We start from the raw sequence: 18762 nt of genomic DNA, 5'->3' as shown, positions 1-18762 counted from the left end.
TATTTGGTTAATATTTTTGTGATTTTTTCAGCAGTGAGCACGCATGTTAGCAAAAATAAGCGACGAGATTGATGCTGTATTTTTTTGTTTTGCAATGAGATGAACATATGGTCAGTGAGATGGAAAACGCAACAGTTCTCCTAAATAAATTGAAAGGCGGCAAAGAATGGAACCAGTTTGAGAGCAGTATATCAGTAGATACCTTTGCGTGGTGTGTTACGGTGTAAGATCTACCGCGGTTACATTGTTAGCTACAGGCAAATTCTGACCCAACGGATACCTTCCCCAAATTCCAACCCCATGGTACTTATGATAGTGTCGCTGAATCAGGGGCCTCTCATTAAGTAAGTATTACAGCAACACTTCCTTCCCCTTCCAAGTTACAGTGAAGATGGGCGTGGCCAGGAGTAGTAATCCTCATGATTTTGTGATTTTTATCCTAGATTGAAATCAAGGACCACACCCACCTTGATTTCTGACAGCAATCTAAATAAGGATTTCAAAAGAAAAACATGAGTATCACTAGTGTCCCATCTACGAAGTACACCGTAACTATGCTATGCTATGCTATGCATGAGGCTAACACAATGATACTTTAATGCTCAGGCAAGTCGAGACAATTTCCAAACCGAAAATTGCCTAGACCGGCACCGGGAATCGAACCCAACTACCCTCAGCATGGTCTTGGTTTATAGCCGCGCCTCTTACTGCCAGGCTAAGGAGAACCCCAAAAATATGGCCCTAATGTGGTCTTTAATTATTGATGATTTTTTCATGCAACTGGAGGCAAGACTAGGAAGCAAATGGCAAATATGGTGTTATCTGTTAAATAAACCACCACGAGCTCGGTGGTCTAGTGGCTACCGCTTCTGACTTATAAGCAGGAGGTCGTGGGTTCAATTCCAGGCTCGTCCATTTCCTACTTTGTTTTTCTATCTTAGTTCTTTCTATCTTAGTTCTTTCTGTGTTTCTCGTTCTACCAAAACGATTCCTACTGTTATAACCTTCCACACAATCCCAAAACCTCCCGTAGCCCCTATTAGAGGTCGTAGAGTTCTCTGCATCTTTCTTAAGTAGGTGTCGAACTAACCATCCTTCCCATTCCTCAGCATTCGCAAGGACCGGATAGTCTGCACACCGTATCGAATGACAACGGTCAACGATGCATAAACTTCGCAGCCTTCCGCGGAATGGTAGTCCGAAGCACCTTCTTTCCCCGCAAAAATATCAACAAGGCCACATAGAGATCACCTAACCAAGAAATGGAAAACCAAATCGACCACGTTCTAATCGACGGTAAATTCTTCTCCGACACTTACCGCAGGCAGTGCGAATATTGAATCCGACCATTACCTCGTTGCAGTATGCCTGCGCTCAAAACTCTCGACGGTGTACAACACACGTCGAAGTCGGACGGCTTAACATTGGGCGGCTACAAGACGGTAGACTAGCCCAAGGATACGCGCAGCAGCTGGAAGTGGCACTACCAACGGAAGGGCAGCTAGGCGCAGCGTCTCTTGAAGATGGCTGGAGAGATATTCGATCCGTCATTGGTAGCACCGCAACCGGTGCACTTGGAACGGTGCCCCGGATCAGAGAAACGACTGGTATGACGGCGAATGTGAGCAGTTAGTAGAAGAGAAGAATGCAGCATAGGCGAGATTGCTGCAACCCCGCTCGAGGGCGAACGAGGCACGATATAAACTGGCGCGGAACAGACGAAATTAGATTTTCCGGAGGAAAAAGCGCCAGCAGGAAGATCGAGACTGTGAAGAGACGGATCAACTGTACCGCGCTAATAACACACGAAAGTTCTTTGAGAAATTAATCCGTTCACGTAAGGGACACGTGCCACAGCTTGATATGTGTAAGGACATAAACGGGAACCTTCTTACGATCGAGCGTAAGGTGATCCTAAGGTGGCAGCAGCACTACGAAGAATACCTGAATGGCTATGTGGCAGACGAAGATGGCGGTATGGTAATGGACCTGGGAGTACGCGCGCAGGAAATAATTTTACCGGCTCCGGACCTCCATGAAATCCAAGAGGAGATTGACCGGCTGAAGAACAACAAAACCCCTGAGGTTGACCAACTACCAGGAGATCTATTTAAACACGGTGGTGAGGCACTGACTAGAGCGCTGCACTGGGTCATTACCAAGATTCGAAAGGAGGAAGTTTTGCCGCAGGAGTGGATGGAAAGTGTCGTGTGTCCCATTGTGGAAACTACCGCGCAATCACATTGCTGAACGCCGCCTACAAGGTACTCTCCCAAATTTTATGCCACCGACTAACACCAATTGCAAGGGAATTCGTGGGGCAGTACCAGGCGGGTTTTATGGGTGAACGCTCCACCACGGACCAGGTGTCCGCCATTCGCCAAGTACTGCAGAAATGCCGCGAATACAACGTGCTCACACATCATTTATTCATCGACTTCAAAGCCGCATATGATACAATCGATCGGGACCAGCTATGGCAGCTAAAGCACGAACACGGATTTCGGGATAAACTGACACGGTTGATCAAAGCGACGATGGATCGGATGATGTGCGTAGTTCGAGTTTCAGGGGCATTCTCGAGTCCCTTCAAAACCCGCAGAGGGTTACGGCAAGGTGATGGTCTTTCGTGTCTGCTATTCAACATCGATTTGGAAGGGGTAATACGGAGAGCAGGGATTAACACGAGTGGCACAATTTTCAATAAGTCCATCCAGCTATTTGGCTTCGCCGACGACATAGATATTATGGCACGTAACTTTGAGAAGATGGAGGAAGCTTACATCAGACTGAAGAGGGAGGCCAAGCGGATCTGACTAGTCAACAACACGTCGAAGACGAAATACATGACAGGAAGAGGTTCAAGAGAAGACAATGTGAGCCACCCACCGCGAGTTTGCATCGGTGGAGACGAAATCGAGGTGGTAGAAGAATTTGTGGGCTCACTGGTGACTGCCGAAAATGATACCAGCAGAGAAATTCGGAGACGCATAGTGGCTGGAAATTGTACGTACTTTGGACTCCGCAAGACGCTCCGATCGAATAGAGTTCGCCGCCGTACCAAACTGACAATCTACAAAACGCTCATTAGACCGGTAGTCCTCTACGGACACGAGACCTGAACGATGCTCGTGGAGGACCAACGCGCACTTGAAGTTTTTGAAAGGAAAGTGCTGCATACCATCTATGGTGGGGTGCAAATGGCGGACGGTACGTGGAGGAGGCGAATGAACCACGAGTTACATGAGCTGCTGGGGGAACCACCCATCGTTCACACCGCGAAAATCGGACGACTGTGGTGGGCCGGGCACGTAGCCATAATGTCGGACAGTAACCCGGTGAAAATGGTTCTCGACAACGATTCAACGGGCACAAGATGGCGTGGTGCGCAGCGGACAAGGTGGATCGATCAGGTGGAAGATGACTTGCGGACCCTCCGTAGACTGCGTGGTTGGCGACGTGTAGCCATGGACCGAGCCGAATGGAGAAGACTCTTATATACCGCACAGGCCACTTCGGCCTTAGTCTGAATAAATAAAAATAATAAAATGGTGTAAAAAAAGGATTAAACATACATTCTTTAAAGACTAGGAGCAGCGTTGGAGTTCTACTGGAGAGCAAGCTGTTTTAGAACTTCCATCTTGGCGTTCCGTAGAAAGTGAGGACTAATAAAATAGAATCTCTTGATGTTGGCATATATTGGTTAATATGGTGGCAAAAAAAGAAAGAACGAGTCAAGAGGCTGTAGAGTAAATAAGCGGCATATAGAATAAAATTGTTGTACTAAATAAAATTGTGAAAACAGAATTAATCAATTGTAGATATTAATACATGAATATTATTGTTAGGTTATAAGCTTTCGATTCGCTTCGAATCTAAAATAAGTTTGATTATTAAAACTCCCAACTCCTAATCGATGGCAAATAACCATATTATGGAGCACTTTTTGTCCAAGATGGCGGCGAATATAAACAACGCTATTAGTTATCGATTCGTCCATACCACCAATGAAATTGCTGCAACATAACACAAATCCACAATTATTGCTTCTGATCTGATTCTGGATGTCGACACAAGAAATGACTAAGAAGCGATTTCTACAGAAAAAACTAAACTGTTCCACCAGTGGCGTAGCCAGAAAATTAGTCTGCGGGGGGGGCGGGGGGTTTCTGAACATTTTTTTTTGAAAAAAAAATTCTTATAAAAATTGTGTCTCTTGAGGGGGGGGGTTATGTCCAAAACCCCCGTGCCTACGCCACTGTGTTCCACAACTATAAGAAAATATTGTCGTGATCACAATTATGGAACACTGATCAAATCAAATTTCTTCAAATGAATCGATTTTGAAGCATTTTAATAATTTAGAGCAGTCAAAATTATGATGGGTTGCTAGGTCACGGTGTGCCTATGACCGTTATTAACGAAAAAATGTCCATCCATTCTGAACTCGCCTTTCCAAAGATATAATATGTAGGCGTCTGCTATGAAAATTTCAAAATATTTCATCTAGGGAATCGAAAGTTATAGCAGTTACAAATTTAAAGATTTTTGCGTTCGTTATTTCACTTGAGGCCCTCCTTAGCCGTGCGGTAAGACACGCGCAGCTACAAAGCAAGACCATGCTGAGGGTGGCTGGGTTCGATTCCCGGTGCCGGTCTAGGCAATTTTCGGATAGGAAATTGTCTCGACTTCCCTGGACATAAAAGTATAATCGTGCTAGCCTCATGATATACGAATGCAAAAATGGTAACCTGGCTTAGAAACCTTGCAGTTAATATCTGTGGAAGTGCCTAATGAACACTAAGCTGCGAGGCGGCTCTGTCCCAGTGTGGGGATGTAATGCCAATAAGAAGAAGAACTTCACTAATGTGCAACCATATATACCGCGAATTTTCTCCTGATTACTTCCAAGTAAATTATCATCAAATATGCAATTTGCAACAGACTTATTGCACTTCAATCTCCTAATCATACCAAAGTGTGAGTATTGTCTATGACAGACAAGTAACTACACTCTGTATGATGATTCTGCTTTTATTAGATATGATAAAAGTTGGTAACATAGAATACCGCGCTGGAACAATTTTGTCTTTATTGGGTACCGTCATGCGGGGCTTCTTTTGACAAATCAGGGGCTACTTTGGACATTTTAAAACAAGAATTGTAACGCAAATTACTATAAAATTGTCATTATTACCAATCGGGTGTCTTGTTGATAGTTGGATGGTAACTTTCTGTTTCAAATTTGGTATTTTTTCCGTTTGTTTTTCTCAAAAAATCAAAAATCCAAAGTAGCCCCCGGAGTCAAAAGAAGCCCTGCACGACGGTACTGGGCAGTTAGTAAGACTAGTAACCAATGTTTAAACAACAATGTACGATGGTACGAAAACGATTTCCATATGGAAAAAAATGGGAAAGGCTCGATCACACGAGCAAAACCGCCTTTTCCGTGAACGTTAGACTAAAAAAGCATATATGCACCACTTCGGAGCGTCTCAACAGTTTAACTGACTTGCTGAACTACGATGCATTTACTACATAAATTAACTGACACAGGGAATACTAGTATCCGACTCAGAACTAGATGAGGGAAACCATCGCATTTTCATAAAGCCAGGTTAGAAAATGAGAGATTTCAGAAGGCTGAAACTATTTAAGAAATATTCCACTGTTATGAGACGAGTTTAGTAAAATTCCATTTAATTCCACAAAAACGTATTACTATATGGTTGCATTTTAGCGAAATATCGTATGCAAAAATTATTAAATTTGTAACTGCTATAACTTTCGATTCCCTAGATGAAATATTTTGAAATTTTCATAGCAGACGCCTGGATATTATATCTTTCGAAAGGCGAGTTCAGAAGGGATGGACATTTTTTCGTTAATAACGGTAAAAGGCACACAGTGTAGGTAGATATACATATAATAATGCTGATATTATTTCATTTACCATTGGAAATAGTGAATTTGGTTGAGAGATTATTATTGTTTGGCAAAAGTGTTCCGTAGTTGTGGGGAGAGTGTATACTCGTGATAAGAAACCGTTTATAATTCAGCTGCCAAATGATCTAACAATAATCTAACTGTACGATTGATCTTATACACATGTGATCTTATACAAATTTCATGATCAAACACAATTTATACTACCATACGTCGTCGTGCTGTGCATTATTCGCATGTTCTCACGTGAAGTAACCTATTATTATCTTGTTCCGAACAAGCATTATGATGCATTACTTAATCATGAAATTCAAACTTGTACAACTTTATTTCCATTGTTTTAGAGTGGCGCTTTACCATACAGCAAGTGGTTTAATATTATTGATACGTAATGATGGTATACCTTTTTCTTGTACTATAGAAAAAAAAGCTTAGGAGGCAGGGTAACCGTTATGGTAACATATGCCAATACATATCAAAATCGAAGACGACTTCAGAGAATCAATAGCAGTGAATCTTTTCGTAATCTAACTTCCTGCAGTCTGAAACAGTGCTCGATACTCGAAGCCCAAAAATGTGATGTTCCCGATCCGATACTCCAATTGGAATGCCAAATACGCAGAATATCCAGGAGTATCCACTTCAAGCCAATAAATTAATTTCGATAAAGTCACACGGTGATCAAAACCGATCCTAATTAGAGTCCAATTGGCAAAAAAATAGATGAAATACAGTTCGAATAAGATTCAATTTGGGCGAAGTATGGGCTGTCGAGAGATATGCGATTCAACAATGCTTGTTCTCACAACTGCCCCTCTGCTATTTTTCGGTATCGGTGCTTGCGGTATCAAACGAATCTGTATGTTCATTACGTTCCGCTCTGACTAGTAGAAATTTTGACCGAAAAATTCTTATAAACCAGACTACATAGCCGAAAAATCCCAATAAATTAATTTCGATATCCATTCAGTGACGCCGCCAGTACTACAATTCAACTACATACACAGGAAAATGCGAGTGAATAATGGTTTAAGGATAGATTAAATTTCAAAATTAGGTTCGAATTTGCCCAAAAGTGCAGTAACACTTGCACTACTGTGAGGTTCACTCACGTTGTTATCAACAAGAAGACTTCAGCAAGCATAACATTGACATTGTTAGTTGCGTTGAACCATACAACTTTACGTATTGAAAACCGAAAGCTCAAGCTGATCGATTTGTCTCAATCGGAATACCAAATTGGGTTTACCATTTCAACATCTTTCTCGCGAAAAGTAGTAATGCAAACTGGGTATAATACATAGTGTAGTTTGGGTCATTCAAACGGAAATCGGAGCATCTAGTTTTTTTTTTGCATATGGATTTTCAGCTCTATTTATTAGCAAACGTTTCATAATGCGGGTTAGTCATACGGATAACAATTTCTAACCCTAAATCACCTTAAATATTTTATATTGAATCGATCCGATCCCCAGCGCAGCCACTCTACATGACTGCGACTGCGAGTCATGAGCTGGTCGAGCCGGCGAACATGATTTGAATGCGCAAGTTGGCACAGAAGCGGCGACGACGCACCCGCGCAATATATTTCCGATTCAGCGCATGCAGCACGCGTAAAGTGGAATAATATTCTTTCGTAGTTGGTAAATAATCGGCACGGTGGGAGGTAATTACATATTTTTATCAAGATATAGTACGATCTGTTACGTTTCATTGTTTTATTTTTGAAATTGGTTACCTAATTTGGATTCCACGGGTGTAACCTGATTCAAGATATGTGTATTTCCTTCTGCGTCCTATCTCAGCAATTTGTCAAGGTAACGGAATAGAATCTTTTAAGGCAAGCTGCGAGAATTATTTGACACAACACAACTTTATAATCACTTTCTAAGAACGATTTTATAGTACCTATGTACCTATTTCCTATACCGTGAGGCACTGAAATCCATACACCTAAGAACTTCAATATCGGTGATAACCATTCGCAAATACACTGTGTCAAAAAACAATTTGCCTACAGGAGATCGCTCGGATGTAAAACCATTTATAAAACATATTAATGATTTAAAACAAATGTCACATTCGTTTTAGGAAAAAGTACGATTATTGTACAGTCGCGATTCGCTGGTTGGGCCACAACCTCGACCCAACTAACGAGTTCGGTTTCTTAGTTTGGTTAACTGACAGCCTTTAGAATACGTGCATTTCGACTTCAACATAACAAATGATGTCCAGTGACAGTGACAGTGAAGAACAAATTCTTCAACTATAGCCTGATCAGCATCTATATCCCAACAAACGATAAGCCTGATGACATGACGTGAAGGATGAGTTCTATGAGAGCCTTGTTAAGGCCTATGGAGAGTACCCAACACACGATGTAAAGATTGTCATCGTATATGCAAATGCGCAGATTGGAAGAAATAGTTTCTTTCACCCTGTTATTGGTACGGAAAGCTTTATTCCGACCAACGATAATGGTTTGCGACTTGTAACATTTGTTGCTGTTAGAGGGATGGCAATCAACAGTACTTACTTCGCAGCTAAGAATGTCCGTAAACAAATCGGGCACATCCGAGTGGAGACACTTGCTCACAGACCACGCGCTGATCGATGGACGACATTTCTTGGATGTTATAGAATGTAAGGTCCTTCAGAGGTCCTAACATTGACTTGGATCACTACCTTGTAGTTGCAAAAATTCGGGAGCGATTTTCCAGCGTCACGAATTCACTAAACAACAGAGAGATGCGTTTCAATATCCAACGCTTGTCAGTTGAAGGAGTTGCTGAACAGTCCACCAGAAGCTGGACGAGTGGATAGGAGATGCCACCGGATCTGGCGACGTCAACAGATTGTGAAAAAATATTCACGAAGCTGTGACTACAACAGCACAAGAAAAAAGGCAACACGAAGAGAGTGTGATAGCTGAAGCGCAGGAGAACATGAATAGAAACTGTCAATGACACGCGGCATAAGACTGGGCCAGTGCCCGCCGTGTGCAATTACCGAGAGGGGAATTTGCTGACAGACAAGACTATGGTGGCAGCCATGTGGAAGGAGAACTTCCAAGATTTGTTGAACGGTGAAAATGAATACGGAGCAGGATGGACAGAGTCGGCGACGGTCAAGCTGTGGAACCACCAACGCTGGACGAGGTAACGAAGGCTCTAAACGAGCTGTAAACAGTGAAGCTGCTGGGAGGGACGAGATCCCGGTCGAGCTTCTCAAACACGGAAGTGAGCAGTTGCATCAATCAATCTACCACATTGTCCAGAAAATATGGGAGAATGAAGAACTGCCTGCCGGCTGGTTGGATGGCCTCATATGCCCGATCTATAAGAAAGGCACAGACTAGAGTATGAGAGTGTTTTCCGGCGATACTGATTATATACTGATACGTGAAACGCTGGATGGCTCGAAATCAAGTATTTGGATTGCAGACGAAGTGTCAACCTCGTTTGTGACCTTAGACGGACTGAAGCAGGGTGTTGCACTTTCGAATTTATTGTTCAACATAGCACTCGAGGGCGCTATTAGGAGATCTGGCGTGCAGAGGAATGGCACTATCATCACACGGTCGCATATGCTCCTGGGCTTTGCGGACGACATCGACCTTATTGGAATCGATCGCAGAGCAATAGTGGAGGCTTTTGTCCCACTGAAGAGGGAGACGGCGAGGATAGGCTTAACCATTAACTCTACCAAGACAAAGTACATGGTGGCATGTAGAGATAGGGGAAGACCTATTGGTGTTGGTGCAGAGGTAGTGCTTGATGGGGATGTGTTTAAAGTTGTTGAAGAATTTGTTTACCTTGGAACGCATGTGCCATGTAACAATGACATTTCATTTAAGTGAAAAGACGTATTGCTGCTGCGAATAGGGCTTTTTACGGATTACGTAACCAGCTTAGGTCCCGCAACATGTAGACGGAAACGAAATTTGACCTATACCAAACTCTGATGCTACCAGTGACCCTTTATGGACATGAAACATGGACCTTAAAAGAGGCCGACCGGAGAGCTTTTGGGGTTTTCGGGTGAAAGGTGCTGCGTACAATACTCGGAGAAAAACTAGAAAATGGTGTGTGGCGCAGATGCTTGAACCATGAGCTTTATTAAGTATACAAAGAAGAAAATATTGTAAATCATATAAAATACGACAGACTTCAGTGGAATGGTCACTTAGTGCGAATGTCGGAAGTAAGAATAGCGAAAACAACATTCAACAGAGGACCGGTTAGAGGCCGGCGACTTAATAAAAGGCCACGAGCACGCTGGATGCGCGCTGTGGAATCGGACCTGGGACCCTTAACGTTCGCGGAAACTAAACATCGCCCAAGAACGACGATCATGAAACTCTACAATACGCTAGGCATAGGTGTATCGATGTTGTAGCCAACCAGGTATCCAGGTAGGGAGCTATGCCTTTAGTATATTGGCATTTTACTTCAAAATCTCAGTATGACCCCTCTCGTGATCCGCTACCGTCGTTATAGTAGCGAATGAATTTTCAACCAGAATCGATGCAAACTGGAACTGGTAAGTTGAGTGTGAGTTAGCATAAATAATAGAGCTAATAAGCTAGTTCATCCAGGATTGCCATTTCCGGAATAGGTTCCCTGAGGAGTCAAAAGTGTTCATAAACATTTTCAAAGTCGCATTTTGTTTTAAGGGCTGGGGGAGTCTCCTCAAGCTCTACCAAAATGGAACTCAGGAACTGGGAAAAAATGATGATAAATAGGAACTGGAATAATTCCACAATAGCCCGTCAAGCTAAAAGATTTTTAACACCAAATGCGTTAAACACACAAAAGCTTCTCGCTTTGTCAAAAAAAGATCTGTGTACTTATACAGGTTTAATAACAGGACATTGCTCGGCGAAATATCATTTAAAACTAATGGAGAAGGTCGAAGATGATGTTTGTCGTTTTTGTAATGAGGACTGTGAGACCTCTGAGCATTTATTATGCAGTTGTGCTGCACTTATCAACATAGGAATCAAGTTCTTTGATAAGGGTATCTTACAGCCATCTGAAATATGGTCTTTATCGCCATGTAAGGTGGTGCGGTTCATACGTCACATCTTACCATGCTGGGATAACACCTAAAATCATGTGTTGAAAGTCACTTCTTATAGTACTTATCACCTTGAACAGGTAAATATTAAACGGTTGGTATATCACAATAGATCTAAAGAATGGTCGCAGTGATAATCACCCAACAGGAAGAAAAAAAAGGGCTGGGGGGCTTTTGTTTTAAAGGGCTGCGAAATGGTGAGTTGACATACGGGAAGGGGCGCCTAACATAGCTCTGGTCCTCACGAGTTCCAAAACTCATGCTTCCACGGGTCTTCCGATGACAATTGACCGCCAGCTAAGGGTTGCGTACTTAGCTGCTAGTGCAGCCTGGACACTGTCGTCCTTCTAACATCAGCTAGAGTGAGGAGGTGCGTCCTGTGGGGTCTGCCTAGGACGTGCTGGGGTTCGACAGTGGGCTCTGCTGAGCTTCTATAAAAAACTGCATGTGTCCGCAAACAGGCCCTATCAAAGCGACCGTGTGCCGCTCAAAGCGCACTAGCCTATTCCTGGTGTTCGGTGGGACTTTAAACAAATTGACCCGACTGACCGAGCGTCTATTCACCAAGTAGGTGCGGCTCCAACAGCGTCTGTTCTGGCATCCAGCGGCTGAGTATGAAATGCTATTCCCCGAAGCTATACCTAAGATTGCAGCCCCATCCCGGTGGATAGGGAACCTTGGACCAACAACCTACTGTTCCCGAAACATCAATTTGTTCGAGAATCCGATAATGAAAGAATACCGACTGATTTTACGGTGACGACTCTCAGCGCGAAACAACGGACAAGAATAGGAACATGGAACGTTTTAACCCTAGCCCAGCAGGGTAAATTGGCACAACTTGCCAATGAGGCACGCCGCATGAAGCTTGAGATCCTGGGACTGAGTGAAGTCCGTTGGCCAAACTTTGGAGAACACAGAACGCCGTCGGAGTTCTGCTATACTCTGGTTTACGAGGTGAACACGCTCCCCGGCATCGCGGAGTTGGCTTCCTACTAAGCGCTCAGGTACACTCTGCGCTTATGAAGTGGGAACCTATAAGTGAAAGGATAATCGTTGCCAGTTTTAGAACACCGGTCCGAAACCTTACTATAATCCAATGTTATGCGCCAACCGATGCTGCCGATCTGTAAGACAAAGAGAACTTCTACAGTCAACTCAATGCCGTCGTAGATAGAATTCCGAATGGTGATATCAAGATCTGTTTGGGCGACTTCAATGCGAAGATCGGATCCGACAACTCGAACAATGAGCGCATTATGGGACGCCATGGTCTCGGAGAAATGAGCGAAAACGGAGAGCTGTTCGCAGAATTTTGTGATAATAACGATATGGATCGCTCTTCCCTCATCGACCGGTTCACAAGGTCACGTGGGTCTCCCGTGACGGCTTTACAGAAAATCAAATCGACCACATCTGCATCAGCCGAAAATGGAAACGGAGCCTTCTTGATGTACGGAATAAACGTAGTGCCGATATCGCGTCTGATCATCACCTCCTCATCGGCGAAATACGCCAGCGCATTGCGCGGATTCGTCGGCAGGATTCAACACACGCCGACTGGAAGATGCCACGGTGAAACGGTCCTTTGTTGAAGAACTGGAGACGCGTGCTGCAGATATTCCGGAAGGTGGCAGCGTGGAAGACCAATGGACCGCCATCAAGAATGCCTTCATCACCACCAGCGAGAACAATCTGGGCGAACTACGCACCCAGAGAAAACAATGGATCAACGATGAGACCTGGAGAAAGATAGAGGAGCGAAGAGAAGCCAAAGCCGCGATAGAGCGATCGAAAACCAATGGAGCCAAAGTCTTAGCCCGTCAACGATACGCGGCTCTTGAGAAGGAAGTAAAACGCTCATGTCGACGGGACAAGCGAGCGTGGGCAGACTCTCTGGCCGACGAAGGAGAGAGTGCCGCCGCAACCGGGGACATTCGCCTCCTCTATGATATCTCACGACGCTTAAGCGGGGCGAAGATGAATGCAACGATGCCTGTGAAAGACGCGAATGATCAGTTATTGACCGACCCAACTGACCAGATGAAACACTGGTTCGAGCACTTCGAACAACTTTTTCAAGTGCCAGCCAGGCCATCACCACCTCGGCATGATCTGCCTAGGATCCGACGTATAACACGCGTCAATACCGAAGTTCCATCACTGCTAGAGATTCAAACAGCCATCCAAAGCATGAAATCGAATAAAGCCCCAGGGGTCGACCGCATATCAGCCGAGATGCTCAAAGCAACACCGCAACTTTCCCGGTCGACTGGATGCAAGGTATCTTAGTGAAGGTGCCCAAAAAGGGTGACCTGACTGTATGCGATAACTGGCGAGGCATTATGTTGCTGTGTACCGTTCTCAAAGTTCTGTGCAAAATTATCCTAGCCCAGATTTAGGAGAAGATCGATGCGACTCTCTGGCGGCAGCAAGCCGGATTCCGTGCCGGAAGATCCTGTGTGGACCATATTGTCACGCTCCGCATCATTCTGGAGCAGGTCAACGAATTCCAAGAGTCCCTTTACTTGGTATTCATTGACTACGAAAAAGCTTTCGACCGTCTCAATCACGAGAATATGTTGGGCGCCCTGAGACGCAAGGGAGTTCCTGAGAAAATCATCGGCCTCATCGAGGCACAGTACGAGGCCTTCTCGTGTAGAGTGCTGCACAATGGGGTCTTGTCCGACCCTATCCGGGTCGTAGCTGGTGTGAGGCAAGGATGTATTCTATCACCGTTACTGTTCCTCATCGTAATCGACGAGTTTCTGGTAGATGCGATTGACCGTGAACCAAACCGCGGGCTGTTATGGCAGCCTATAACCATGGAGCACCTAAATGACTTCGAATTGGCGGATGATGTTGCACTCCTCGCGCAACGGCGCTCTGATATGCAGAGTAAGCTCAACGACCTTGCCAAGCGCTCCATCCCGGAATGTTTAGACATCAACGTCATCAAAACCAAATTGTTGGATCGGAGACTGATTCCAGTTTCACAGTAGCCGGGCAATCAATGGAGATTGTTGAATGCTTCCAATATCTTGGTAGCCAAATGGCGTCAGACGGCGGTACCTAGAACGACATAGGCGCACGGATAAAGAAAGCAAGGGCTGCCTTTGCGAGTTTAAGAAATATCTGGAAAAACAGGCAGATAAGTGAACGCACCAAAATACGAATTTTCAACTCTAACGTGAAATCTGTGCTGTTATACGCTAGCGAAACATGGTGTGTATCAGTGGAGAACACTCAACGGCTGCAGGTGTTCATTAACAGATGCCTGCGGTATATAATTCGGGCCTGGTGGCCTCACAACTGGATCTCAAACAACGAGCTCCATCGTCGTTGTGACCAGAGGCCGATAGCAACAGAAATTCGGGATCGGAAGTGGGGCTGGTTCGGCCACACTCTACGTAGGGGCGGAAACGAAATCTGTAAACAAGCATTAGACTGGAACCCAGCGGGACATCACAGCAGAGGCAGACCCAGAGGCTCATGGCGGCGAAGCCTCAATAAAGAAATAAAAGGTGGCCTCTATCTGATACTACGAAAATTTGTTCTAGAAATTTGCGCTTTTTTATATACAATCCGTTGTAAAATAATGCCCAGGGCCACTCACGTTGGACACTAAGTTATGCATATGCTTCTGATCTTTGCGGACGACATTGACTACATTGGTAACGATCGCATGGCAGTAGTGGAGGTTTTTGCCCTTATGAAGAGGGAGACGGTGAGGATAGGCTAAACCATCGACTCTACCAAGACGGAGTACATGGTGTTAGTGCTGAGGTAGTGCTTGATGGGGAAGTTGTTGAAGAATTTGTTTATCTTTTAACACTTGTGGCATGTAACAATGACGTTTCATGTGAAGTGAAAAGACGTATTGCTGCTGCGAATAGGGGTGTCCTAGAACATTGGAAATTTGCTCTGATTCGTAAGGGTGTAAAAAGAGGCGGACCGGAAAGCTTTTGGGGTTTTCGTGCGAAAAGTGCTACGTACAATTCTCGATGGGAAACTAGGAAAAGATGTGTGGCGCAGACGAATGAATCACGAGCTGTATCAAGTGCATGAAGAAGAAAATATTGTGAATCGTATAAAATAAGACAAACTCCAGTGAGCTGGTCACTTAGTGTGAATGTCGGAAGAAAGAATAGCAAAAACAATATTCAACAGATATCCGGATAGAGGCCAGCGACTTCGTGGAAGGCCACGAACACGCTGGCTGCTGTACGCGGTGGAATCGGACATGGGAACCCTAAACGCTTAGGAAAACTGGAGGAACATCACCCAAGATTGATATCACCTGTAACCAATAAGCACTATATTCCGCCAAATCGGCCATATAGTGCTACTTTAATGCTTATAAGTTTTCAAATAGCCGTATAGTGGCCCTAAATGGCGGTTTGGCGTAATATAGTGCTAATGGTTACTTGGGTATGAGCTCTACATTATGTCAGTCATAGGTTATTTAGAGCTTCTAGTGGAATGTCTTCACTTGTCATAAGACGATTTCGTGATTGATTTGAATGATTGGATTTTCAAGAACCTCATAAGGACCACCTTATGGCTATCCGCTTAGATTGCATCAATTATGCTCTCACATTTCTCAACAAGCGATTTCTAAAAACTTACAACTTTCTAGGCAGAGTTAAAAAATTGGCACATCTTCGAAAGTTCCGAAACTTCTGGATGCTCACCTAACGGCCACACGGTGTCAATGAATTATCCTCGAATTGATTTTGATCGCACACAGCTACAAAAAAAATCGCAGCTTTCTAGGGCGAATTTCTAGAATTGAAAACCTTTTCGGCTATTCCGGAGCTTCTGAAGCACCACTTAGAGGCCTCCCGGGGTCAACGTTTAGTTCTTGCAATGATAATGCTCTCATTTTGATGCATAAATCGTTTTGTGAAACAGAACGGTTTACGAAGATGATGACCATTTAGCGGAGTCTTGCTCTCATATTCATAACAAACCACTGTATTCTAGGAATTTGTCTTTACTCCGGGTGTTCCGGACCTTCAGTGCCACTTGATGACCAATCGTGGTCGATGTGTTGTTCATGCAATGATTCTACTCTCACGATGCTACAACAAGTAATAGTTTCTAGGACGGATTTCCAGAATTGACATTACTCCAACAATAGATTTATAAAAAAAATCGCAGCTTCAAAATATAATCTTCTACACCTGGTCATTTCTCCTGATGTTCCAGAACTTTCTAAAATCCACTTAGTGGCCATCCGGGATGAATGAGTAGTCCTTGTATTGAGTTTGCTCGCTCATTGCTACAACACTAAAACTGTAAAAAGTCTCAGCTTTCTAGGATAAACTTTCAGAATCGGCAAATTCTTCAGATGTTTCGGAGCTTTCGGTGGGCCACTTAGTTGCCTTCTGGGGTCAAAGGGTGGTCCTTCCAATGATTTTGCTCTCAACACACGGGTTACAAAGAACTGCAGCTTTCTGGGTTTTTTTATTTATATTTTATAAAGATTGATACCCATTATGCTAGGGATCTATTGAAAAGTATTTTGGCCACTTAACACCCTACGGGGAACCTTCCCTGGAATGGAAACTATAAAGTCAGTACGTCTGGTGGCCCTAAAAGAATCAGAAACAGACTGCTGAGGCAATTTCAAGAAGTTTGATGCTTGAGGTTCATTTATTAAGGTTCAATTGGAGAATGTTTTTGACCATTCTTGGCCCCACTGTTTCGAAATGGCCACTCAAATTTTAACACATCTGTTGGACCCAGGATAATAAACAACAGCCTGTTGTGAAAGTTTCAAGAATTTTGACACCCTTATTGTTGGGGTTCCAATGAGAAATGTTTTTGCCCAAGCTTCCACCCCCCACCTTGGAAACCTTGTTCCAAAATGGCCACTCCGGAGTCAACTGAACCCAGAAGCATCAAGAACACACGCTAGAAATAATATCAAGAAGTTTGATACCCATATTGTTGATGTTTCCTTGAAAAGTGTTTATGGCCACCTATGACCCCTCGAGGAACCTGCTCTGGAATGGCCAATTGAAGATCTGCACGTCTGATGGACCCAAATCAATAAAAATCAAACTGCTGATGAAATATCAACAAGTTTGATACCCATATTGCTGATTACCTATCGAAGTCCACGATCAGTGTAATCTATGCAGAACATGTCCCTAGAAATCCGAATTTCCTGGTAATCCGAGGGACCGGACTAAGATATAATCATTTTAGTTTCATGGGTACCCGGGTACCCTGCCGGCCATTTATAGGGTAAATAAATGTCGGAACCCCTCCCTCTACCTCTCCTTGATCAAAATTTCAGTATACCCGTACAATCGATTTTGGCCGTCATTATTGTGGATGTGACATAATTTCAACCTCCTACTATGAAAATTCATTTACATATCGCGAATTGAAGCCGGCCACATAAGGGTTAAAGATATTTACACAAAGAACTATTTCGATTTAAACTCTGTCGTTAATTATTATCATGCGCGCTCACTACTGAAAACATAACAATAATAAGAAACAGATCAATTTACGCCCCAATCCTTCGTTTTTGATTGATATTAATATAGGTACATGGTATGAAATAAAAGAGCAGATACACTACTAAAGAAAACCCGGGATGAAAAAACATTGCTTCGAAGAATATAAGACCATGTTAGAAAAGTTGAAAAAAGGTCGTAAATATAGAAAAAGGAAATATGAGCAAATTTTTGACGATTTGTGTAATTGACTGTGGGAGGAAAACTATATAATAAAAGCCTAATAAAAAGTAATGACTAATATCCTCGACTGCGTATTGTTACACAGTAGAAATGAGAAATTGTTCACGCGATAAGTTTGTTTGTTTTTGAGTTGAAATACAAATATAAATGATTATGCTTTGCTAAAAAATATCGTTTATCGCAAAAACAAATTTCTAATCCAATTTCTCCAACATTTGGCATCTCACCCGGATTTGACTTTTTTTTGTGTCGTTAATAGTACAGTCCGATTTTTTTGTTTCGCAAATGACTTCTACACTATGTAATAGGATCCCCAAACTAACAAAAACAATATTTAGAGTTTCAATTTAACGGTTTGTTTTAAAAAAAATGTCGATTTTTAAAAAGGTGTGGCATCTCACCCGGATTTACCATATATTAAACGAAATATTGATTGATACGAATTCGATCCATATGTGTTTAGCATCAACGAGATTTTATCAACTCACATTCTATGAACGTATCGCCAGCTGCAATCCATTTCACTTGCATCACACCAACCAGCATCATCACCACAATTTTAATGAACAAAGTTCTTCGCATTGTGATTTATCAATTTTCACATCCACCACTAGATTGAAAGTCAAACACCTTTTTCTCCAACACCAAAAAGTTGTCCGCACTAACAGTTCTTTGCAAACCTGAACTTGAACTTGTCACAACTTTTTCCTGTTTCGCGCGCAAACCGAACCAAAGGAGAAAAAGAAAAGATCCTCCAAACGCGTCGAGATCCCGCAAGCAACTGTCGCGAGGAGCGCGATATTTTCCCCAGGAATTAGAAGATGGGCACAGGTTCCTCCCGATCATGCTGTGCTTTTCACTTGTGCCACCCCACGCCTTCCTCTCGCTAGCGTGTGTGTGATTTTAGCACGCGACCCCACAGGCGACGACGACGACGACGACGACGCGGCGCTGCTGACGATCGGAACGGGATCGAACGAACGAGGAAAGAGAGCGCCGCCGCCAGGCCGCAATCAAGTGA

General features: G+C 43.5%; 1 protein-coding gene across 1 annotated transcript in view; it reads right to left on the bottom strand.

Annotated features, from left to right (window-relative positions):
- LOC134214870 (nose resistant to fluoxetine protein 6-like) overlaps positions 1–18523 on the bottom strand; it is a 70104-nt gene extending 51581 nt beyond the window's left edge. The window contains exon 1 of the mRNA XM_062694151.1: positions 18230–18523. Within this exon, the coding sequence (XP_062550135.1) occupies positions 18230–18323 (94 nt within the window). The 5' untranslated portion in view covers positions 18324–18523. The remainder of the gene's footprint in view (positions 1–18229) is intronic.
- Between the last annotated feature and the right edge of the window lie 239 nt (positions 18524–18762).

This window comes from Armigeres subalbatus, chromosome 2 (genome assembly GCF_024139115.2).
Source record: "Armigeres subalbatus isolate Guangzhou_Male chromosome 2, GZ_Asu_2, whole genome shotgun sequence".
NCBI classification, from domain to species: Eukaryota; Metazoa; Arthropoda; class Insecta; order Diptera; family Culicidae; genus Armigeres; species Armigeres subalbatus.
Note: the sequence above shows the minus strand (reverse complement) of the source record. Positions and strands in the feature narration are given on the sequence as shown.